The 24,256-nt window shown below is 44.3% G+C and overlaps 1 protein-coding gene across 8 annotated transcripts in view; it reads right to left on the bottom strand.

Annotated features, from left to right (window-relative positions):
• Window positions 1-1,099: 1,099 nt before the first annotated feature.
• Dennd2c (DENN/MADD domain containing 2C) overlaps window positions 1,100-24,256 on the bottom strand; it is a 67,092-nt gene continuing 43,935 nt past the window's right edge. For 7 of the 8 annotated variants that reach the window (XM_030252656.1, NM_001384113.1, XM_006501604.2 and 4 more), the window contains 12 exons: window positions 21,616-21,797; window positions 18,436-18,545; window positions 17,132-17,201; window positions 16,273-16,350; window positions 14,658-14,798; window positions 13,888-14,036; window positions 13,017-13,194; window positions 9,249-9,290; window positions 7,742-7,847; window positions 5,594-5,830; window positions 4,339-4,425; window positions 1,100-3,067 (listed from right to left, as the gene is read on the bottom strand). In XM_030252656.1, the coding sequence (XP_030108516.1) occupies window positions 3,036-3,067; window positions 4,339-4,425; window positions 5,594-5,830; window positions 7,742-7,847; window positions 9,249-9,290; window positions 13,017-13,194; window positions 13,888-14,036; window positions 14,658-14,798; window positions 16,273-16,350; window positions 17,132-17,201; window positions 18,436-18,545; window positions 21,616-21,797 (1,412 nt within the window). In that variant the 3' untranslated portion in view covers window positions 1,100-3,035. The remainder of the gene's footprint in view (window positions 3,068-4,338; window positions 4,426-5,593; window positions 5,831-7,741; window positions 7,848-9,248; window positions 9,291-13,016; window positions 13,195-13,887; window positions 14,037-14,657; window positions 14,799-16,272; window positions 16,351-17,131; window positions 17,202-18,435; window positions 18,546-21,615; window positions 21,798-24,256) is intronic. The other variant, XM_006501605.4, reaches the window with a different exon arrangement.

Below are 24,256 nucleotides of genomic sequence, written 5' to 3'. Positions count from 1 at the left end.
CCACAGCCAAACATTAGGCAGAGCTCTGGGAATCTTGTGGAAGAAGGGGAGGAAGGAATGAAGGAACCAGAAGGGTCAAGGACACCACAAAAAAAGCCATACAGAATCAACTAACCTGGTCCCGCAGGGGTTCACAGAGACTGATCCACCAACCAAAGAGGCTGCAATGGACAGTCCTGGATCCTTACACACATGTAACAGATATGCAGCTTCTGTGGGACCCCTAACAGCTGGAGCAGGGGCTGTCTCTGACTCTGCCTTTGGACCCCCTTCCCCTAACTGGGCAGCCTTGTCTAGCCTCAACAGAAGATAGGCCTAGTCTTACTGCAACTTGCTATGCCAAGGCTGATATCCACGGGAGGCCTCCCCTTCTCTGAGGAGAAAGGGAGAAGATGGGGAAAGGAGAGAAGAGAGGGAGTAGGAGGATAGGTGGGAGGGAAGGCTGTGATCAGATAAAATAATGAGAAAATCTTGCTATTTTTTGTCTTTAGGGCCTATACAAAACCCAATCATTTTTGCCTTTAGGATTTGTGGTAATAAAATATTACTCCACGTTGCCTCTCAACCCCTCAGGCTGTAGTTAGCATACATTCTTTGTAAAATATCTTCCAGACTAAGAGGTAATGAAAAAAAGATTGTGAGACTATATAAGCTATCCAGTGTACGTTCAACCAAGAGCTTTGGAAAAGTTGATCTCGGTTATAATCCTGGTTAGTCTAAGCTGGATTTGAGTATTTACGAATTTACATTGTGTAAATGTGCTGTTTATGGGTTTATGTAAAGTGTGTGTGTTGTGATTTGATAACTGCCTCTCATACATAGGCTTAGGGATTTGAACACTCAGTCCCCAGCTGGTGGCGCTGTTGCAGAGGTTTAGTTACTTTTGCTCTCTGCTTTCAAGTTGCCCTTTGAAAATGTGAACTCTCCCGCTACTGCCTTCATGCTTCTCCACCTGAATTAACTCTCAGCCCTGGAATGTAAGCCAAGGCAAATGTTCTTCTTTAAGTTGCTTGGTCAATGTTCTATCACTGCAATAGAAAAGTAACCACTACACATCTTATGTGCATTTGTTTTAAATTCTCCAAGAGATCTGTGGGAATTTTTTTAAAATGCCTTTATCTGTAAACATTTGATAGAAATATTGAACAATTCTTTTTACAAACGTATTTAGAATTCACAACATTTACAAAAACAAATTACAACAAACTCAAGGAAAGGAAGCAGCTTTAGATCTTAAGAAGGTTAAGACTCTCCCAAAAGCAGTCTCCCTGCAGAGGGACAGTCATGATTGACCACAGTAAACCCTCCTTCCCCATCTTATAAACAACCAGTCATGAATTGTTCCATCGGGATTGGAGTGTAGGAAGAAGGAAAGGAGAGAGCTGTCTGGGAGGAGCTCCCCTGGGTGAGCTGCACTAACATTTGAAAGGACAGACTCAGTTCTCTTCCCTGGACCCATGTGTGGGAACTATATTGCACAGCACCAGTCTTAAATGGATTCATTCAGACACCCTAGTATGAGTGACAATGACAATACTATACAAGTCAGTGAGTTGTATCCCAGTACAACAAACAACACTTTCCAAGTCTGAATGAGTATTTTCCATGCCAGGTAAAGCAGTGGGCAAAGGTTACAGAAAACAACTGACATTTACCACAACATTTCTCACTTATCAATGAAAACTGTACCCTCACTGACAAACTCCCTTTCCCAGGTGCTACTCCTACTTTAGATTTTCAGCATCTGGTTGATGAAGAGGCTTAGGAAACACTAAAAACTCACACCGATGTAAAAATAACCAGTGTGGCAGAGCACACAAAAGGCCCTGGGTCCTATCCCCAGCAGCAGAAGAAGAAACAAAGGAACAAACCTTGTCTAGACCCCCATAGCTTAACGTCTCATCAGAGCCAAAAAGGAAGCTCTGGTGTGCTCCACAGAGAACTTTAAACATCACTATAAAGAGTTCATTTACAGCTGTAGGACTAACCAGCTTTGTATGTGTTCATAAGTCAAGTGTTTGGCTTAGTTCTTTCTTGTATATAACTGGCCAAATTCCTTAGCTTCTCTGAACTCCAGTTTCTTGTAGAATATCATGAAGCTGATCTAAAGCTTGAATAAGATGACATGTAGATTATCACAGTGCTGCAAATTGTAAACACCAAAACTCAGATAGCTATGTCCTTAAAAGGACATTTTAATGTTGGCTCCATTCCATAAAGCATAATGCTGACATATGAGAAGCAAGCTATCCCAGCAGGACACGTGTTCTGAGGAGGCCATGCCTGGTGTCTGCTTTTTTTTTAAAGTTCTAACATGAGTGAAATTCTCCAAGATAGGACATGGGACAAAAGGGGGGTTTAATCAATGGTGACAGTACTGGAATTAGAAAGCACAAACCGTCCACGTATTTAAAGCAATATGATGCTTCAGTGATGAGAATCGTGTGACCATGGTGTCCTCCATGTCTGTCTCCCTAGTACCTGAAACTCTCATTATTCTCCTTATTTCTCTGTCAATCTCATCTTTGCATTGTTTTTAGGAACTCAACACCAAGTATTTCTGAGTCTTCTCCTTGTAAAGGACAACCACAAGCACAAAGCAGAGGCTCTTGCACCCATCAGTAACCAAAGATAAAACACCACTGTAAAATAACGAGCCCAGGCATGGCGGTGCACGCCTTTGATCTCAGCACTTGGGAGGCAGAGGCAGGAGGACCTCTGTGAGATCTTTGAGATTTGTGACATCAGGATTTGAGGCCAGCCCGATCTACAGAACGAGTTCCATCACAGTCAGGGCTATAGCGAGAGACCCTGTCTCAAAAACAACAAACAAACAAAACAGTCCCCAAATCAGAAGGAGAAGAGAGCGCACTGGTTCTAGACTGCTCCCAGTTGGTCTGCAGCAACAGGAGAGTTTTCCAACAGTCTTTCTCCTTTTACAGTCACAGATGTTACAGGACTCTCCCGAGCATCCAGATCCTTGGGAAAACACTGTCGTTGGCACTTCCAGCTATGTTTAGAATGAAGAAAAGATTTCACTTCTTGTGAAGAAATTTCATTTTACTTCCTGGAAAGAGAAAAAAAAAACTTTCACCTTACTTCCTCTTCATCTGCTGTACACCTGAGCCAAGGGACTAACAACCTAGCCATTCAGAATCACCCCGGAGGTTAGCTGCCTTGTTACATGCTCTCAGTGTCACTTCTGAATAAGTGTCTTCCAAAGTCCTATGTGTAAGAGCTTGGTCCCTAGCTTGTGGCACCACTGGAAAGTAATGGAACCTTAAAAAGGTGGGCCCTGGAGGGAGAAGACCTGGCCATGAGTGCCTTCCAGATACTTGGTCCCTTCTTTGCTCTGCTTCCTAGCAGCCAAAACACAAGCAGGCTCTTCTACCTGTGTCTTGCTGCAGGCCCCAAAGCATCAGGACCAATCAGCCGTGGGCTGAAACCCCCCACACTAGGAGCCTAAGTCAGCCTCCAGAACAGAGTCCCAACCTTCCCAACGCAGAGACCATGTATGCTGTGGTGACCTTCTAACCAGAAAATCATTTCTGCTACTTCAGAACTGTAATTTTGCTACTGCCATGAGCTGTAAATATTTTGGAAACAGAGGTTTGCAAAGGGGTCATGACCCTCAGGCTTAGAACCACTGCTCTAGTGCCTCACTTTTATTACTTTAGGCTTTCTGTTCCACTAATGGAAAGCTATTAGTTGATGGGTTTAGCCACTAAAAAAACCCCATGAATGTCTAATTGTAGAGGCGGGAAAGAACTCAAGACATAATCTAACTCAAGTGGTTTTCAATTGGACTGAAGTTTCAAATTACCTGGCTCACTCCCTAGAGAATTCTAAATGCTCAAAAGAGACCTCTCTAAAGTCCCTAAAGATTATCATCTGATCTAATCTAACCCAAGGTGTGGATGAAATCACAGCCTGCGGCATAAATGCCCACGGTCTCTCAGCTAGTTAAGGACAGGGTCTAATCAGGAGCATACATTCCAAAGCCCAGAGTTTAAGGCAATTGTCTTGTGACAGGCACACCACTGTCCTCACATCAGTCCAGAATTTAAAAATCAGAAGGACCCATGTTTATGAAATGCAGAATAAGGCCGAGGCAATCCTCTTCTGCTTCCCAGCCCCCAAGGATTTTAAGTCTGAAGTCCATGGACACCCTAGAATTATATGCAAAATTTATCTGTATATATAAATACATTATTTTCTGGTAAATAGAACTACTTTTTAAAATGTATCCCCAAAGAGTACAACCTAGAGAGGCTTCATGGTCATGACTCGGGGACTTATACCACAAGGTTAATCATCCAATAGGGCAAAGCGACTCACCAAGACTACGTAAAATTCTATTCACCCCGCTGGGTTCCGACTCAGGAATTGTTTCCAAATATTGAAGAGCCCGGACTTCAAACAAACCTACGAAGAAGACATCAGTGAGACTGTTCAACATGCCAGCCTGGAAAACAGTTAAATTAAACCTTTCCTTTTTGTGATGGTTTGTATATGCTTGGCTCAGGGAGTGGACTTGTTAGAGTAGGTGTGTCACTGTGGGTGTGGGCTTTAAGACCCTCAACCTAGCTGTCTGGAAGTCAGTCTTCCACTAGCAGCCTTCAGATGAAGATGTAGAAATCTCAGTTCTGCCTCTCTCATGCCTGCCTGGATGCTGCCATGCTCCTACTTTTGATGATAATGAACTGAACCTGTAAGCCAGCCCAATTAAATGTTGTCCTTTATAAGACTTGCCTTGGTCATGGTGTCTCTTCACAGCAGGAAAATCCTAACACACTTTTCTTTCTCTTTTTGGCAGTGTTGTGGGCAAGCTCTGATCTTTGTACATGCGAGGTAGGTTCTTTACTACTGAGCTAAACCCCAAGCCTAAGATGAGTCTTTTCTTTAATGATCTTATTTTAGCTGTTTACTTAACTTTGTATGTGTTCATGCTTTTATGTATGTATGTGGGGTAGGCATGTGCATGCCACAACATACATGTAGATGTCAGAGGACAACCTGTGGGTGTCTGTTCTCTCCTCCCATCACTGAGCCCAGGAATAGAGCTCAGATTGTCAAGGTTGCTAGCAAGCACCTTCAACTGATGATCCATTTCTGTATCCCTAATCCTGTTCCTACTATAGTATATTATTCTTAAATTAAATACTATTACAGATAATCCCACAGTAACTCAGATATGCCTTGATAGTCTACACATCTTATCTATTATTCAATCCTTCTAAGAATTCACCAAATGTAGTGTTTGGAAAAAAAATGGCACACACAGGGTCACATCGAGTGGCACTATTAGATGTGGCCTTGCTGGAATAGATGTGGGTTTGTTGGAGGAAGTGTGTCTCAGTCTCTTCCTGCTGCCTGCTGATCCAGATATAGATGCCTCAGCTGCTCCAGCACCATGTCCACCTGCACGCCACCATGTTTCCCGCCACAGTGATCATGAACTAAAGCCAAACTGTAAGCCAGCCCCAATTCACTGCTTTCCTTTATAAGAGCTGCTGTGGTCATGGTGCCTGTGCAGTGACAGAACCCTGACTAAGACAGCTGATAAGGAGGCAGCGGTTCCTGGAAAGCCCACCTTTAACTCCGCTTTGCCGAAGCTCCCGGTCCTGGACAAATCCTGCAAACATCTGTGTCTCCATGAAGAGATCTAGGAAGTGGCGGACACTTCGGGAAGTGTGGGACTTCCGGAATGGCTCCCTTTGGAACACACGCTCCCCACGCTCTGTGACAGTCATGTTCAGAGAATAATGCCCCACGAGCTCCACAAAAAACCTGACGAACGCTTCCGACACCAGAGAACTGAGTGTCACCTCTGTTTCAAAAGGAAAGAAATAAGAGGGAAAATCTTAGTTTTGTGTATGGAGGAACACTGACACGTGGAAGCCACATATATGGAGGAATCCTGACACGTGGAAGCCATGTGGAAGCCATGTCTAAAGAGTCATGAAAAACTGGAGGACGGATTAGGAATGCGCATTCCTAGCTTGCTACACAGCCCATGGCATGCAAGAAGCAAATGGCTTCTGTCCTGACCTTCATTTTCCTCCCTCAATCTTCTACTGGTTCTCTCTTTCTCTTCATCCTCCCGAGTGTCGTCCTTTAACCACTTCTCTTCAACATTCTACTCTGCACCTTAAAAAGTCAACTGCCAGTCATGTGTGGTGGCTCACACCTGTCGTCTTAGTACTCAGGAGTCAGAGGCAGGAGAATCAGAAGTCCAAGATCATCTTCAGCCCTACAGTGAACTCTGGGCTGGTTTGGGCTGCCTGAGATCCTGTGTGTGCAGAAGAGGCAGCACAAACAAGGCCAACCTGCATCGACAGAGCTGGCTCTGCAGTCCAAGTCAAACTCTCCAGACCGGCACTTCACCCTGTCTGTTCTCAGGCTGTCTATGACTGTCATCACTTGGCTGTCCCATTATAAATTGCATCATTTATAAAGTGCATAAATTTCATTCTTCTAAAAGTCACCATATCAGAAAACACACAAAACTTGGTAGGCTATGAGCCAATTAAAATAAGATGTCAAAACACAAATGTAGTATATTTCTCTACAAATCACTTCTTGATCTTCTCACCTCATGCTGCACTGTGATTTACTGCAGTAAACATTTTTTGAGTATTAAGTGCATTGGCACTACACCAAGCGTTCTTTGAAAGATAATAATCAGAAATACTTCCATTGCTCCCTAGCTTCTTGTCTGTCCAAACATTTTTACTCCAATATGCACCTCTTTCTCTCAGCTCTTTCTGTCACCAGGCTGGTCTGGTGTGGTCTCAAACTTCAGACCCTTTACCACCTTCCAAGTGCTGAGACTGCAGGAGTGAGTGTCTGTGCCTGTGCCTGGCAACACTTCAGTTGCCCGGGGGTTGAGAGGGGTGGTTTACGATGAGCTCTCTCTAGCCTGGCCTAGAACTCACTATGTAGATCCACCTGTGTCAGTCTCTGCTGGGATTAAAGGCTTGTTATTACACCCTGCCTCAGAACCAGGCTTTCTCACTGCACTAACTCTGTTCCAATCAGTAGACAACCTTACTTCCCCGTCCGAAACGTCCATAAGGACACTGCTTTTTCTTGGTTTTTTTTGTTTTTTTGTTTTTTTTTTTTTTTGTTGTTGTTTTTCGAGCTAGGGTTTCTCGGTATAGCCCTGGCTGTCCTGGACCTCACTCTATAGACCAGATTGGCCTCGAACTCATAAATCTGCTTGCCTCTGCCTCCCAAGTGCTGGGATTAAAAGTGTGCGCCACCACTACCTGGCTCTTGTTTTCCTTTTTTGAGACAAGGTCTTATTATGTAGCCTTTGTCGGCCTGGAACTCACTGTGTAAATCAGGCTGGCCTGGAACTCATAGAGACCCAGACTCAGCCTCCAAAGTGCGTGTCACTATGCCAATGACACATACTTTATAAGATCCATGAGGAGGGGAGGGGAAGAAACAAGCTAGTACTGGTGAAGAAGTTTTGTTTTTTTTTTTTGTTTTTTTGTTTTTTTTACAGGACAGGACTAATTCGAAGAAAAAATGACATATGAGACAGACCTATAGGAAGAAAGCATTCTATAAATGTAATTTTCAAAGGTCATGCGATAGAAGCGGGGCTAATACTTTGGGGACTGGTAAGAAAGGGTGTGAATTTTCAAGGTGCACTACTTTGGCACATTCTTTAACTGAATGCTGGGTCTTCAGTGAGTGTTCACTGCTTTAATCTTTAGTCCTCAGCCCATACCTTGTGAAAACTGCTGTTCCTGAGCCAAGACTTCATCTCGATCTTCTAAAATCTGCACCAAGGCTGCTTGAAGTTTAGGTGGCAGAATTTCATCCTCATCAGACACCTGAGAGAGAAGCAACTCTGCATGAGCCTTATGAGAGTGTCAGACAAGTACAATCTACAACCGCCATCAGAGGCGGCGTTCTGAATATTCTGCCTGAACAGTCATTTGAAATTCTGTCACCAGGGGCTGGTGAGATGGCTCAGGGGGTAAGAGCACTGACTGCTCTTCCAAAGGTCCTGAGTTCAAGTTCCAGCAACCACATGGTTGCTCACAATTACCTGTAATGAGATCTGATGCCCTCTTCTGGTGCATCTGAAGTCAGCTACAGTGTACTTATGTATAATAATAAAAAATACATTTTTGGGCTGGAGCAAGCAGGGACTGAGCGAGTAGAGTTGACTGGAATGAGAGGGGCCGACCAGAGCGAGCAGGGTTGACCAGAGGGAGCAGAGGTCCTAAAAATTCAATTCCCAACAACCACATGAAGGCTCACAACCATCTGTACAGCTACAGTGTACTCATATACATAAAATAAATCTTAAAAAAAAAAGAAATTCCATCTCCTACATAGAGCCAAAATGCATGATGTTTACAGTGTATTTTAACTTTACTTTTTAAAATCAAGCAACATCTTATAAAATTCTCTGGGGCTTTTCTACAAAATCTCTCATCTATAAGTTTCACTCCTTGCCTCCAAGGTTAGTCCCCAACAAATGGCGACTAAACGTGAGCAAGCAAGTGATCCTCGAGAGAGGAGGGGTCCAGGCTCCACGCTCAAACTGAGCTGTGTTGAGACTCACTGCTCCCTGTCTCCCTTTCCCCTGAGCATCCACTGGATAGGACCACCTCTTTCCACGCCAGTATTCCTCGTTCAGATTGCTATTATACCATCTCTAAAGCATCATGGAAATGTCTCCTGCCCTTATCTATTAGACTCTGTCTTTCTGTCTTACTCATCTTCAGATTCTAACTGCCTGAGAATGTACAAATAGACAAGTTAGTAAGTCTCAGTCTCTCTCTCTCTCTCTCTCTCTCTCTCTCTCTCTCTCTCTCTCTCTCTCTCTCTCTCTCTCTCGGTGCTGAGTTGGACATGGGAGCTTATGTATCCAGATGGGTACTCTAACACTGAGCTGCTTCTCAGTCCAGTATATTTTACTAACTTAGAGGCTTAAATCCAACCCCTCTGGAGGTGAAGGGATGGTTACTTCTTTTGAGAATGGCATGGCATTTATGCTGTTTCCTCCTTCCTCCTTTGGGATGGACACCTATACACTCAAGCCAAAAGTTTCAGGACAATCTTGTATGGTTAGCTGCAGTGTCAACTCAGAGATGAGTATGACCTGCAAGTTCTTTCTGAGTCATACTCTCTAAGTACTTTCACGTATTTTCTGTCTAATTGTGATTGCCTACAGAGACACCTGTGTCCCCAAACATTATGTAACCATCTCCTTTGTCACTCACCTCCTGTAGGAACCTGTCTGCACAGAGATCAACTATCAGCACCTATGAAATAAAGGAGGCAGGCAGGTTAAACCAGAGACGCTCACAGATAGACCAGGCGCTGCCAGATCAGGATGGGCCTTTTGATTCTTTCAGGCCATGGGAATAGTTTCAAACAAAATTAACTTAACATTGCAGCCAATTTAAAAGTTAATCCATCAAAACAACTAATGAATTTTAAAAAGAAAAAGATGTGCACAATACATATTACAGGGATTTACGGAGTCGGTGTGGTGAAATGGGGAAGAACGGCCTTTTCAGCTAGCGATACTGAAGAGGTGGGTCGCTCCAGAGATGGGAAATCCCCAAGTCATCGCTACACCACACTATTTACAAACGAATGAAGCACAAGGTGGAGTTAGAGACAAAATCTCACAAGCAAACTAATAGGGAGATAACAGAGGAGGGAATCTTCCTCTTCACTAAGTTAATGTGAAATTTAAGCTGCTCATGAAAACATCAGTCATAAATGAAAAGACTGGCATCTTAACCACATCAAAATGAACTCCCCTTCATTCAAAAAAAAAAAAAAAGTCATTCTGGTTGGGTATAGTGGTGCAAGATAAAACAGCCGCAGTCTGGACTCCATGACAGGATGCCTTCCAAGTTCCAGCCCAGCCTGGATATAGTGAGGTCCTGAAGATATCATGCCCTTCACCCCAAAATCCAACAAAACATACACCCCAGAAAACAAACTCAGATCATTGTTTTGGAAAACAAAATCTCAGGGGTGGCACTGTAGCCCAGTCAGCAGAGTGCTTGCCTTGCACGCAGAGCCCGGAGTGTGATCCTTCCCACTGAATACACCAGGGTGCTTCCTAACGCCTGCACCCTCAGAACTAGGACAGAGTCACATAATCAGAGACTGGAGCTCATGCTACAGAGTGAGTGTGAGGTCAGCCCGAGCTTCCTGAGACCCTCTCCAAAATAAAATAAAATAAACAAACCAAGAGGCTGATTTCTAGAATATAAGAAAACTGGGTTGAGCTGAAGCTCAACTATGAGGCCTGGGTTTCATCCCCAGAACCATCAAACAAAATAAACAATAAAAACAAGGACATCTTAGAAATCATAGAGGATAAATAATCCAGGGGATAGAAACTAATTTATAATAGAGGATATCCAATGGTCAATATCTAGGAATACCAATGAGACTACAGTGAGCACACAGCTCCACGGTCACCAGCCGGGGGAGGCCAAACTATACAAGCTGAAGGAAAAAATTCTATTTAATTTACTCAAATTAAAGACGTGATACACTCCCCTTCTATACCAAGCTTCAAAGCCAAGAATGCTAGATATTTAAAATGTTACTAGCATCTCTCTCTCTCTCTCTCTCTCTCTCTCCCCCCCCTTCTGTGTGTGTGTGTGTGTTTATGTGTATGTGATACACAAAGCCCTGGCATGCCATGGTGTACAGAGGACAACTTGCAGAAGTCCGTTTTCTCCTTCCACCTTTGGCTGGAACTCAGGTTGTCAGGTCTTAGTGTAAGCACATTTACCTGCTGAGCCACCACACATATTTGGAGATACAATTATAAAGAAATACAAACAGATTTGTCGAAATTTGATCTGTTGTGATGTATTGTAATGCTCAATACTGGCCTCTGGGGTCTGGTTGCCCCTAGGGATAAGGAAATTCTCACACACACCAAGTGATACTATGTAACCTGGCTCCTTAATTTAAAACTACTGGTTGAATAGAGATGCCTACAGCCTACAGTTGGACAGAAAGGTAGGAAGAGCTTCAGTTACCAGGCTTGGGGAGGGAAGAGAGAGGAGGCCATGGGGTGGGTGGATCGTGAGAACATGGCCATGAGGGCGGGCCAGTTGAAGTAGGAGTGGCCCAGGCAGACCAAGGCAAGTGTTATCTCTGGGTTACTGACAGGGAAGTAAATAAAATAGCATAGAGAGTTGATATCTGCCCAGCTCTAATGCTGTAAGGCTTATAAATATAAAGGTTTTGTGTCTTTTATTTGGGAAGTAAATGATCTAAGGTGGAGTAGAATCCCTGGATTAAATATTTACCCCAACACAGGTGAGTACTACAAGATACAATACAGTGGATTCCTTTTCTGGGGCATGGGGAAGGGACCACGAGATTAGGAGACTTGAATCTTTTGCTGTTATGTCCCATTACAATCCCATGCTGAGTCACTTAAGTACTCACTTTGTAATAATACTTCACTGAGATGCACTCTGTTTAAGGCACTTATCTACACATCTGCTATATTTGAAGCAACTTTTTTTTTTAGTAAATCCAGAGAAATTTTGTGTTGGTTTTAAAAAAGAAAACAAGGCAAGATCAGTCTGGGTGGCCTGCACTCTACCCCTGTTGCCCACATTAAAGTGAAAGAGAAAACTGACCCACCAAATTGTCCCCTGACCTCCATGTGTGCCACGGTACTCTATTCACATCACAGACACACACACACACACACACACACACACACACACACACACACACACACACACACACAAATTGCAACTGCTACTTTTTGAAACAGGGTTTCTCTGTATAGTCCTGGCTGTCCTGGAACTTGCTCTGTAACCAGGCTGGCTTTGAACTCAGAGATCCACTCAGAGATCCACCTGCCTCTGCCTTCTGAGTGCTGGGACTAAAGGCATCAATACCCAGCTTAGAAAAAACCAGCAGAAGCCAGAGACCTTAAAACAGACCAATGACTCACTACAGTGAACATTTGCAAGTGAAGATGTGTGGACAAAGGGTATACTGTAGGACACACCGTCACACACTACCAGCTCCCAGGATAAGACTTTTTAAAATTCTATTTTATTTTATTTTATTTTATTTTGTTAGGGGGAGGTTGCAAGGGCAGATACAAAGGGATAGGAATATGACTGGGATTGGATTGTATGGTATGAAATTCACAAAGAATACAAAAATTTTTTAAAAAAAACTTTTTTATAAACAGATGAGTCCATTCTCACTACTGCAAGGAGTGTTAGATGCAAATGTACCATGGAATTGTTTTCGTTATAATAAATAAGTTGTAAATTATTATATTCTTTTTTTTTTTTTTTTTTTTTTTTTGGTTTTTCGAGACAGGGATTCTCTGTGTAGCCCTGGCTGTCCTGGAACTCACTTTGTAGACCAGGCTGGCCTCGAACTCAGAAATCTGCCTGCCTCTGCCTCCCAAGTGCTGGAATTAAAGGCATGGGCCACCATGTTCAGCTAATTATTATATTCTTAAAATGTTCTGATTTATTTATTTTATTTCTAAGTATGAGTGCTATGCTCACATGTGTGACTGTGTGCCATGTGCATCTGGAATTGGAGTTATAGATGGTTGTGAATTGCCATGTAGGTGCTGGGAATTGAATCTTAGTCCTTTGCAAGAATAAGAGGTCTTAACAGGGGGCTGGAGAGATGGCTCAGCAATTAAGAGCACACTAACTGCTCTTCCAGAGGTCCTGAGTTCAATTCCCAGCAACCACATGATGGCTCACAACCATAAGTAATGGGGTCTGGTGCCCTCTTCTGGTGTGTCTGAAGAGAGCAATGGTAGTATACTCATGGATAAAATAAAATAAATAAATCTTTAATAACAACAACAACAACAACAAAAAAGAGGTCTTAACTGATGAGCCATTTCTGAAGCTGATAAAATTACTAGATTAATAACAATTCTACCCCTCTTAAAAGATCATTTGATTCCGTTGCCAATACTCTAGTGTTCCCCATAGGCACAATTTACTCCATCTTACCTCCTCAATCGGAAGGTCCTGGAGGTGGGGTAAGGAACAAGACAAGATCCCGATAAAGAACGGAGTAGGTGAGCACACTATGTCAATCATGGACACTGGCAGCACTGGGATGTAGGTGTGCTGCCAGGTGAACGGATACAGTGTAGCTACCACAGCATGGCCGCATTTTGAAAGGGTGCTAGACAGGAGAAAGCACATGATGTCACAGGTAAAGCAACACACAGAATGAGTTTCAGATATTACATCAAAGAACTACACAGTGACCGCACTGGCCTTCACAGATCAGCAATTCTGTGAATACGTAGTCATTTTAACAGTCATCTCAGTCTGGTTCACTATAATTTATTATGCTAAAAAAAAGATGTGTGCATGAAAAACAATACTGGTACTTTTAAAAGATTTGGGGGGCAACCCCAGGCTGTCCTTGAACTCCTAGGCTCAATGATTCTTGTGCCTCAGGCCTCCTGGGTAGATGATAACACAGTATGAAACAAAAGCTAGAAATGCCTTTGGTTTTCTGTTTTGTTGGTTGGTTTTTTTGTTTGTTTTGATATAGAGCTTCACTGTGTAGGTTTGGCTGGTCTCAAACTCAAGATCTGACTACTCCTGCTACCTAAGTGTTCAAGGTGTTAAAGGTGTTACCACCATACCCAGCTATCTTTGTGATTTTGTACAGAAGCCTTTCAATTTCTTTCTTCTCCTTTTGGGTCTTGGAAACCGAATCTGGGTTCTTTGCAAGAACAAGTACTGCAATTAGTGAGTCAGGTCTCTAGCCCTAGGTCTAGATATTTTAAATATATTTGCATTGTATAAAAAATAAAATAAAAGCAAGCCAAACACCAGCATGAAAAACATTCCACTTATTTCTTACCTTAAGCTGTTAGCAACAAAGATTACCCTCCGCTCGAGAAGGAGAGAGGCACAGACCCGGATGAGATGACGCACACTCAAGCATTTGAAAAGGCATTCAAAGTCCACATGTTCCAGGCGTGAATCGAGTGGTCGGCAGAGTTCAATTGACTGAAAGACAAGGGAAATCCAAGAGCTGATGCTGGACCTTACCCTCAAACGGCAGCATTAACCGACCATCTTGCTCTTTCTCTAGTCTGAAAACGTCTGTTACTTTGGGCCAGGTAGGGTAGGGTGGCGCACTTCTAATTCATTAAATCCTAGTACTCAAGAGGCACAGGCAGGTGGATCTCTGAGATCGAGTCCAGCCTGGACTACAGAGAGTTCTAGGACAGCTAGGGCAACAAGTGATACCGTGTGGTGATCAGGGGGAGGTGTGGCACAAAGGGTTTATGAAGCTGCTGTTAAGTTCTGGTAAAAATAATTTCATTTGATAAATACATATATATATACGTGTGTGTGTGTGTGTGTGTGTGTGTGTGTGTGTGTGTGTGTGTGTGAGATTTATCATGTTGAGACTGCCACTAGAGAGGGACCCAATCTATGTAAGGTAGGAAACCTGGGGCCGAGGATCAACTAACTACCTCACATATTCACTCAGTGTTTCTAGGAAGTAACACCCATTCCCTTGCAAGGTAAAAACAATTCCTCCATGAACAAGCTCCTGGCAACTGTACCAGTCGCTGCAAGGCTGGCTTTGAAGTGGCTACTTCAGGGGATGAATTTACTTACCTCATCTCCAGCCCCAGGGAGGTAGCTCTTAACTGTGATGGTGCGGCCAGGAGCTGGGAAAGGGGCTTCCATGACACTTCGCATGAATGGGTACACAAGGGCTGGAGACATCTCTCTCCTCTTCTCTACTTCATCCAGGATCTGCATATGTGCATGCACACAGACCAACAAACACACCCCACAGTTTATTAAGGCCTCAGACCAGAAACAAAGAAATCCTCCTATAGATAAATTACAGCAGTAGAGTCAAAACAGACAGACAGACAGGCTCTGCGACTCTGAAAGCTCAAGGATACATATCCTGAGGACACCCCAAAATTATGTAAGTCAACTTATTTAGAAACTATTTTTTCTTTTAAAAAAAATAATTTTATTACACTTATTGATTGTGGGTGTATATGTGTGTGTGCGAGTGTGTGTGTGTGTGTGTGTGTAGGTATGGCATGCCATAGCTTAAGTGTGGAAGCCAGAAGATAACTTGTAGGAGTTAGCTGTTCCCTTTTCACTGTGTAGGTCCTGGGATTGGACTCAGGTTTTTGGGCTTGGTAGCAAGTGCCTTTACCGGGTAGCCATCTCAGCAGCTTCTAGAGACCATTTTTATTTCACTAACAGGCAAAGAATAACAGTGACAATGATATCCTGTAAACTGGGTCTAGAGAAAAGCAAGGTAAGATATACTTCAGGATATGATTTTTAGAACTATGAGTTTGGGGGACTGGAGAGTTGGCTCCGTGGTTAAGAGCACTTGTTACTCCTGTGAACCTGGGTCAGTTCCCAACACTCACATGGTAGCTCACAACCAGCTAAACTCCACTCTCAGGGGATCTGATACCTTCTGGCCCCATGGGCACCATGTATACATGTTGTATACAGACATGCGTGCAATCAAAACACCAGGCGCACAAAATAAACATAAATCTTTAGAAGAAAAAACCCAAGCTGGTGACCGAGTGCACACCTTTAATGCCAGCCCTCACAGAAGCAGAAGGAACTCTGTGAGTGTGAAGCCAGCCTGGTCTACAAAGCAAGGTCTGGGATAGCTGGGAAACCCTTTTACACAGTGAAACCCTGTCTTGAAAGGTGGAGGAAGAAAGAAAGAATGAAAGAGAGAGGGAGAGAGGGAGAGAGAGAGAGAGGAAGAGAGAGAAAGAGAGGGAGAGAGAGGGAGAGAGAGAGGGAGAGGGAGGGGGAGGGGGAGAGGGAGAGGGGGAGAGAGCACCAGACCCAGGCATTTTTGCAAACTAAAACCATTATGGAGGAATCTGGTCAGTTTAAGCCTTCAAGCCTATGGGTTATTATTCTTGCACTGTTAACTGTGTTAGGAGAGGGACACACATGTCACAGCACACATGTAGGGAGAGGACAGGTTGCTTCTTTCCCTCCAGCATGTGGGTTCCAGGAGTCAAGCTCAGGCCATCAGCCTTGATGCAGAGTTCCTTTACCTGCTGAGCCATCGTGAGAGTCTGAGCCTGTGGCTCTTCACCCATCAGAGGGTACTTTTCAAGTAGTACATTAAAGTCTGTGCCACTCAGTACTCTCCAGTGAAGCCGGCAGCAATAAAACGGCCTCAGACCTAGAGGGCCATCACTCTCCCACAGATACTCGCTTCACTCACCTTTGAGAAAAGATTGAAGCAGCCCAAGCGACTAACCATGCAGTACACCTCAGGGAGCCGCTTTCCCCTGCCTTCTGGCTGCAAACACACAAAACAAGCAGAGCAAGGGTTCACTAATTTTAACTGTTAATATTTATTTAATAGACCCCTCCTCTGGTGGCTGACACTTGCCCCAGACACTGAAGTCGACAGACTATGAGTGTGCATAGGCTTCTTTTCCTATTGTCAGTGCAGGAGCTGAACCTGTCGTCCTGAGTGACAGTAAAGGGTGGGGAGTACTCAGGAGGAAAGCATGACTCCCCCAGGCTTAGTGACCAAGCAAAAGACAAGACCTAAGATAGAGGACGAGGAACCTGGCTTCTCCCGCCACCTCTCTGGACAGTATTCTTCAAACATTCAATCTCTAGGTTACTTTCTCTACTGCAAAGGAACAAGCCAGTGAAACCCTCAGCCTTTCTATTCTGGATCATTCTATGGCTGACCTTCACCTTGCTCTTACTATGTAAAGCTACCATAATTTCTTTTTTAAAAACTTTACTTTTGTTTGATGTGTACAGGTGTTTTGTCTGCATGTATGTTCCTGTGTGTGCAGTGCCTGTGACATGCCAGAAGAGGGCACCAGATCCCCTGGGACTGGAGTTCTATATTCATAACTGAGCCACCCTTCCCATGGCTGCTGGGAGTGGAAGCTGGGCCCTCTGGAAGACCAACCACCAAGCCATGTCTAGCCCTAATGGAGCTTCTTGGTTGTGCAAATAATTAAGGAACCCTTAAAGTCATGTAGGGACAGTTCTTCTCAAGTTGCTAGCTGGTCTTTCTTGTTCCTTAACCAACTTTGTGGCACCAATCTGGAACTCACCAAAAGCTTCTTACAGTAGCCAAACCACCGGCTTCCATCTTCTCCAGTCAGCACGAAGGAGAAGGTTTCACTGAAAACAAAATGAAACACAGCTGCTTAAGGCATTCACTGAACAAGTAAAAGGAGACATTTGTGATCTAGGAGGCAACAGAAATAGCCATTGATCTCAAGTCATATTCACCTGCAGAGGGCCCGGCCTTGTCCTGGTAAGTGAGTGAGTATGGCACAAGCTGTTGGTATTGCTCTCCCCCTTTTCTTATTTACGCTCATTAGCTACTAATCAATCCTGTTTCCCTTTTGTTGAACATGTAATTTAGCCAAACATACAGGTAAGCAAGCTGTAAAGGGTCTTGATAATGTCATTTTCTCCCTTGCAAATTCTTCGGTTTGGTTCTGAGGCCATATGGAACAGTGATAGAAAAGACCATATCCTGGGCTGGGAAGATGGCTCATTGGATAAAGTGCTTGGCACACTAGTAAGACCTGGATACAGACCTGCAGGTCTATACCAAGCTGCATGCAACAACATCTGTAATCTTAGCTCCCTACAGTGAGATGGGAGGCAGACAAGAGAATCGCCAAAAGGGGGATTAAGGCCAGCTAGCTTGACATAAACAGTGGAGACAAGAAACCCTGTCTCAAACAAGACAGAGGCAAAAACTGACACAATGTTGTCCTTTGTCCTCCACACAGGAGCATGCATGTCAACCCTCTGTGTACATGTGAGTACAGAGCAGAGGCATGGAATCCTCCTGAACCTGGTAGTACAGACAGCTCTGAGGCACTGGACCAAAGGTCCTGGGACCCACACGCAGGTCCTCTGCAGAAGTACTTGTTCTTAACTACTGGGCCATTCCCCCGTCCCACAAAATCCTTTAATGCTTCAGTTACCCACATCTATTAGGCTGAGGTCTCCCTCTGTACAAGACCCACAAAGAAACACCCTACACAGGAACACAGAATCTGGGCTGTGGCTTTTTCTGACAACTTAAAGGAGAAATACGACAACTACAATTGTTCTGCTTCACTGTTTCTAGGTTTAACCCAGTTATTTTGGGCCATTATCTAACTGAAGGTGATGTGGACCCATTTTGAAGGATTGGTAAACTAAGGGTATTCGCAAATTTGCTTCTCCTTACACTGAAATCAATGCTTTTCTTTCCTGAGCTCTAATTCCTCCCCAGCCCCAATGAAGCTTGCTCTGCAGTGGTCACTCATGTGGCTCCCTGCTCCTGACTCTACCCGTTTGTCAGAGATGGACTCTGTACACAGTTCCAGCAAACGGCCATCAGGAGCTGACTTACCTCTTGAGTTCTAAGGTTGGTGCGCTGTCCTCTGAATCAGGAAAACAAAACCTGGGGATGACTTTGAGCCTTTCCTCAGTGTCTTTGGACTGCTTGTAGCCATGGTCACCCTGAGAGAGAGCAGCACAGAACATCAACCTATGAAAACGGAGAGCAGAAGCTAACAAGCCTCAGCCTGGTCCTGGCGCAGCCCGAGAGAGTTTCTCTCAGGGACACTTGCGCTGCTTTACAATACAGAGGACTGACAGCACCCTAAGAATAAAGAACCCCACGAGCAGACTGAGCCAGCGAAGACCCCATAACCCAGGGTAAGGCAGAGAGTGCTGAAGTTTCTCATCCAGAAGAGCAGCTGGACTCAGTTCTCAGCCTGGTGGGAGGCCGGTGTTTTATGAATCATGGAATTTAAGATAAATAAAAATCCCTTCTATTATACAGCAAAAACCTAGCCAGCTGAAATCATTATCTGATTAATAATCAGAGATGTTTAGAAAAGGCAGATAAATGTTATTTAGAGGTACTATTTTTAAATGTTGCCCTGTATATAATCATTCCCTTAGCTTTGCTACCTAATTATAGGGTTGTGACTTCCTGTAAATTTTCAGCACAGAAGACTCTTACAAAAGTGTGGTATGAGTCTGATCTGGTGCTGTCCACCTATAGCCCAGGTTTTCGGAGGTGGAAGCAGGAGAATTAGGAATTCAGGGCTAACCTTGGCTACAGAGAAAGCTCAACGTGAGCCTGGGATGCACAAGACCCTGTTTCAAAACAACAAAAAAGTGATACTGTACTTCAAAAGGCAGTCTAAATTCAGTTAAATGAAAGGACATGAAAAGAAATGAGTAGAACTATCTATAAAAAGCAGCACAGAAATCTCATTGGGATACAGCTTTTAAGAGAATAAATCAAAGTTTTGAATTCTTTTTAAAAAAATGCACATATTCTCTGCCATGGAGTTCTGCTCTGAAAGCTCAGCTCCCAGAGCCCCTGCCTAGCAAGCGAGTGGGCTCAAGCCCAGCACCACACGTGAAAAAAGCACCTAACACATTTTGTTAGTGGTGACACGGTATGTTCACAGTCATCACAGGTGTTCCACAAACAATCCAGACAGGGCTCCACGGGGCTCTCTCCATCCCTCCAACTGACAGCACCCGGGGCACAAAAACAGCAAGCAATCTACCTGGGGGCATTTGTTTTATTTTTAATTCTGTGTATGCCTGTGTGGCTGTGCATATGAGTGCAGTTGTCTGCGGAGGCCAGAGAAGAGCATTGGATTCTTGGGTGGTGGAGGACCAGTGGTTGTGAGCCACCTGACATGGGTGCTGGGAACTGAACCCTGGTCCTCTGCAAACACAGCAGTTGCTTTTAACCATTGTGCCACACTTCCAGTCCCACTGAAGGCACTCTTGACACATCTGACCACGTAAGTATACGCTCCTCTGGTACAACATCTATTAATTCAGGCTCAGCTTTGCTATAAAATTAATTAAAGCTTGGGAAGGGGAATGTGAAGGTCTTCCTAAGCTGGACATGGTGGCACATGGTGGCACATACCTGTAATCCTAACACTGGGGAGGCTGAAGCAGAGGGTCATGAGGTCAGGGCTGACCTGAGTTACACAGGGAGTTGAAGTCTAACCTAGATTACAGTGTAAAAATGTTTAAAAGGGAAAAAAGTTCTCTCCAGGCAGGAAATGTGATTACTCAAAGGATATTTCTTTAGATTACAATAGTGTTATCTGACTGCGAATTGCTGAGACATGCACTCCTGTGTAAACTGAAGAACTTTATGAGCACTCTGACTTGTAGAGTTATTCACTATGGGGATGTTGCTAAGGTCCCCTTCTCTCCTGGTTCTTCTTAGAAACACAGTCTTTCCATGTAGCCCAGGCTGGCCTCAAACTTTTGATGTTCCTGCCTCTGCCTCCTAAGTGCCAGGATTACAGGCGTGTCACCATACCTGGCCGTGTTAAGGCCATTTGCAGGAAATGTCTTTTAGATCCCCAGTACAGTTGTACTTCGTCATCTCTGGTGAAACACGCAATTCAGGGTTAGAGAGTCCAGCCCTACAGTGACCAAGCAGTCATCCAAATAAGAGGTATCATTGACCATTGAGGCTCATGTCTAAAAATCCCAGTATATGGGAAGTTGAGGCACAAAGTCAGTCTAAGCTACATACTAAGTTCTAGGACAGACTGGGCTATACAACAGAGCTTTGTCTCAAAACAAACAAACAAACAAACAAACAACCCTAAGAAGTGCTTTGGTGCAAGTAACAAACGGAGAGTGGAGCAGGTGAGCGAGTGCTCTTAAGGGTCCCTCTGCTGAACGCACAGTTCACAGAGACGGTCCTCTGTGCAATGAGTGACAAAAATTAAATATCAAATAAAACATAACTTCAGGGACCAGTGAGCTGGCTCAGCAGGTGCGGATGTTTACTGCCAAGCCTGGTGAGGCAAGGCTTATCCCTAGAAACCTTATGACAGAAGGAGACTAGCTCTCATCTCAAAAACACGTGGACAATAAAAAGTACTCCCAAACTAAACCAACAAAACAGACTAAAAAAGAATACCAAAAGTAAAAGATTAAAACAAAACCTTTGGCCGGGCGTGGTGGCGCACGCCTTTAATTCCAGCACTCGGGAGGCAGAGGCAGGCGGATTTCTGAGTTCGAGGCCAGCCTGGTCTACAGAGTGAGTTCCAGGACAGCCAGGGCTACACAGAGAAACCCTGTCTTGAAAACCTAAAATCAAAACAAATCAAAACCAACCAACCAACCAAAAAAAAAAAATCAAAAACAAAAACAAACAAACAAAAAAAAACCCTTTTCCTTTCATGTGTGGTCTGGGAACTGCTATAAGTTTTATTTAGGGTCACAGTGCCCAGAGCCCAGGAGGGTCAAGCACAGACCCGCGGACAGTCAGTGCTGTAATAACTGACTAAACGGACAAATGCCTTTGTGAGACAGGCAGAGCAGACCAAAGAAGAGTGTTAACAACAGCCAGGCTGGCGTGGGGGTTCCCAGCACTTGGATGCTGAAGCAGGAGGATTGCCCATTCAAGGAGAACCTGGGTAAGATCCTGTCTCAGTGTTGGTACAAGCTGGCAGAGACATCAGTAACTAAGAGGAAATGAACAAGGAGTACACAGGAGCCTGTGGCTGCCGCTTGGCCACCTTGCACCTACCTTGCTAGGGAACTGCTGTATGACCTGGGGAGTGTACCCTGCCGGCTTCTTCTGCAGAGAAACCACCACGAAGAGTTCAAAGAGCTGCTGCTCCTGTAGCTCAATGAGGTCGCGCTCCAAGGTCTGGTAGTGGGGGTTCCTCTTGGAGGACGGCTGCAGCTGTGCCAAGCGCTTGTGGCGATCTGTAACGAGGCCACAGCGTCAGGTTCCCTTGTACCCTGATCCTATCTAGCCCCAAAAGCCATGGCTCTCAAAGGGAGAATCATTTGTGGTCATTTGTCAGATGAGCAGATAAGTGTCTTCTCCACAGATATCTCTGTTTGGGCTATGACATGGGAGAAGACATGAGCAACAGTCCTAGTCCTAGTCCACCTCTAGGAAGCACTGGGACTCACATCCATGTCCTAACTGGTGTATCGGACATCTGTAGTGCACTCTCTATGTATGTATTATATATATCCCTCACCAGGACATGTGTAAAACATCTAGGAAAAAATACTAGACTGACCATAGAGGCCCTTTCTGGTGATGTTGTGAAAGCACGAAGGAGGGAAGGATCCAATGGAAGAACAGGGTTGGGCTGGAGAGATGGCTCAGTGGTTAAGAGTACTGACTGCTCTTCTGGAGGTCCTGAGTTCAAATCCCAGCAACCACATGGTGACTCACTACTATCTGTAATGAGATTGGATGCCCTCTTCTGGTGTGTCTGAAAACAGTGTACTTACATATAATAAATAAGTAAATCTTAAAAAACAAAACAAAAACAAAAACAGGGTCCTACACAGAGACTAAGAACAGGCAGGGCAAACCAAAACCAAAGTAACCTTTCAATAAAGAGCCATCCTTTCCCTTTCTTCCTTGGCACACATCACTAATAAGAGGTGTGGCTTTTACCAATGACAGTTCTTCAAGAAAGACACACAACAGCTGGAGAGATGACTCAGTGGTGAAGAGCATATACTGTTCTTCCAGAAGGCCTGAGTTTGGTTCCCAGCCCCATGTCAGGTGCTCCAGGGGGACCTGTCACCTCTGGCCACCTGTACTCGCATGCACTTATGCCCACTTTGATAGAAAACAAATCTCAAATAATTTTTAAAAACTAAGCATATAGACCTCTGGAATAGCAATAAAGCCAGAAGCTGAAACTTCCTAGTTCTTTTTATTTATTTTTTTTTAAGATTTATTTATTTTGTGTGAGTACACTGTAGCTATTTTCAGACAGACCAGAAGAGGGCATCAAATCGAATTATAGATGGTTGTGAGCCACCTTGTGGTTGCTGAAATTTGAACTCAGGACCTTTAGAAGAGCAGTCAGTGCTCTTATGCTCTAAGCCATCTCGCCAGCCCAGATAATGACTTTTGAATAGAACATGGATAGCTCAAAAGTAAGAGCAAGAACGGCTAAAGGGACCGAAGGACATTAGAAAGCTTATGGAAAAGTGGAGAGAGGTAGGAAGAGGAAGGAACCTCCGCCGTACACCCATCTGACAGGAGAGCGATTCCTAGAACACAGGAGAACAGAACGGACAACAGCTCAATCAGCAAGCAGGCGACAGACCGAACAGACACTGTCAAGCCAAGAACTCTGCATGGCAAAAGTATGTGAAAGAATGTTCAGCATCAGAAGAATGAATAGCCATCACAACCACGCCGACGTTGTTACCCCCTCGCCAGGTACGATGGCTTTCAGCCACACCGAGACTGTTACCCCCCTCGCCAGGTACAATGGCTTTTGCCACTAAATATGTTACGTTGTGGATCAAATATTAAGAACTCTTTAAACATACAACCAGGAATGGTTCCCTAGAAACCACCCAGTTTACTGGATGTTCTAGGAAAAAGTGTGCTGACCCTCCAAAGGGCTGAGTTCAAGTCAAGACACATCGGTTTCTGCTTCTCATTAGCAACTGCAATAAATTAGTCATCCTTCCACATCAATGCTGAAGCCCATGACGATGCTCCTAGTTTCATCTTTAGTCAGGCTACAAAATCTAACACCTGGAGCAGATTAGGCCATCGGGGAGCACAAGGCTGTTACTCATGAGATCAGGGTGTCAGAGCTGGCCCGGCTTTGATACCTTGTGACTGCTCTTTGTGGTGCTGTGCGTCAGCCAATTAAACAAGAAACAAAACGAAACCTGCTATGACAATTTGTCTCATGAAGATGCAGAGCACATTAAGGGCTTGTACAAACAAGAGCCAGAAATGCGAAGATTCTGTACCTAACAGGAGCCCTATAGCCTGGAACAGAAGTAGCGCTATGTAAATATCTATCTCATTTCTTAACGACAGATGGAAAATGCACTTAATAATTGCGCCTGAGTTACTAGAGAGAAATCAGCCATGTCAGGCTAAGTGCTTGCCAATGCGGATCATTCACACACTCTTCTGGCATGTGCACACGCCCGGACATGTGGTGCCGGCCTGCGCCCTCCAGAACTCGTCCTCAGAACCATCCTGGTTTACCTCACTCTACTAGGGGAGATTTGTCATGTTGTCAAACAGCTGAATGTACTGTTTAGCTCCGCAAATCTCAACAGGGTCTGAGAATGAAGCAATGGCCTACACCGTGAACTCCCATGGGGAAAACCACTCTTAAATCACAAAGGCAGGCGCTGCTCCACCCGCCCAGGATCACGAA

This window comes from Mus musculus, chromosome 3 (genome assembly GCF_000001635.26).
Source record: "Mus musculus strain C57BL/6J chromosome 3, GRCm38.p6 C57BL/6J".
Classification (NCBI taxonomy): Eukaryota; Metazoa; Chordata; class Mammalia; order Rodentia; family Muridae; genus Mus; species Mus musculus.
The sequence above is the reverse complement of the archived record's forward strand: the minus strand, read 5'-3'. Positions and strand labels throughout refer to the sequence as shown.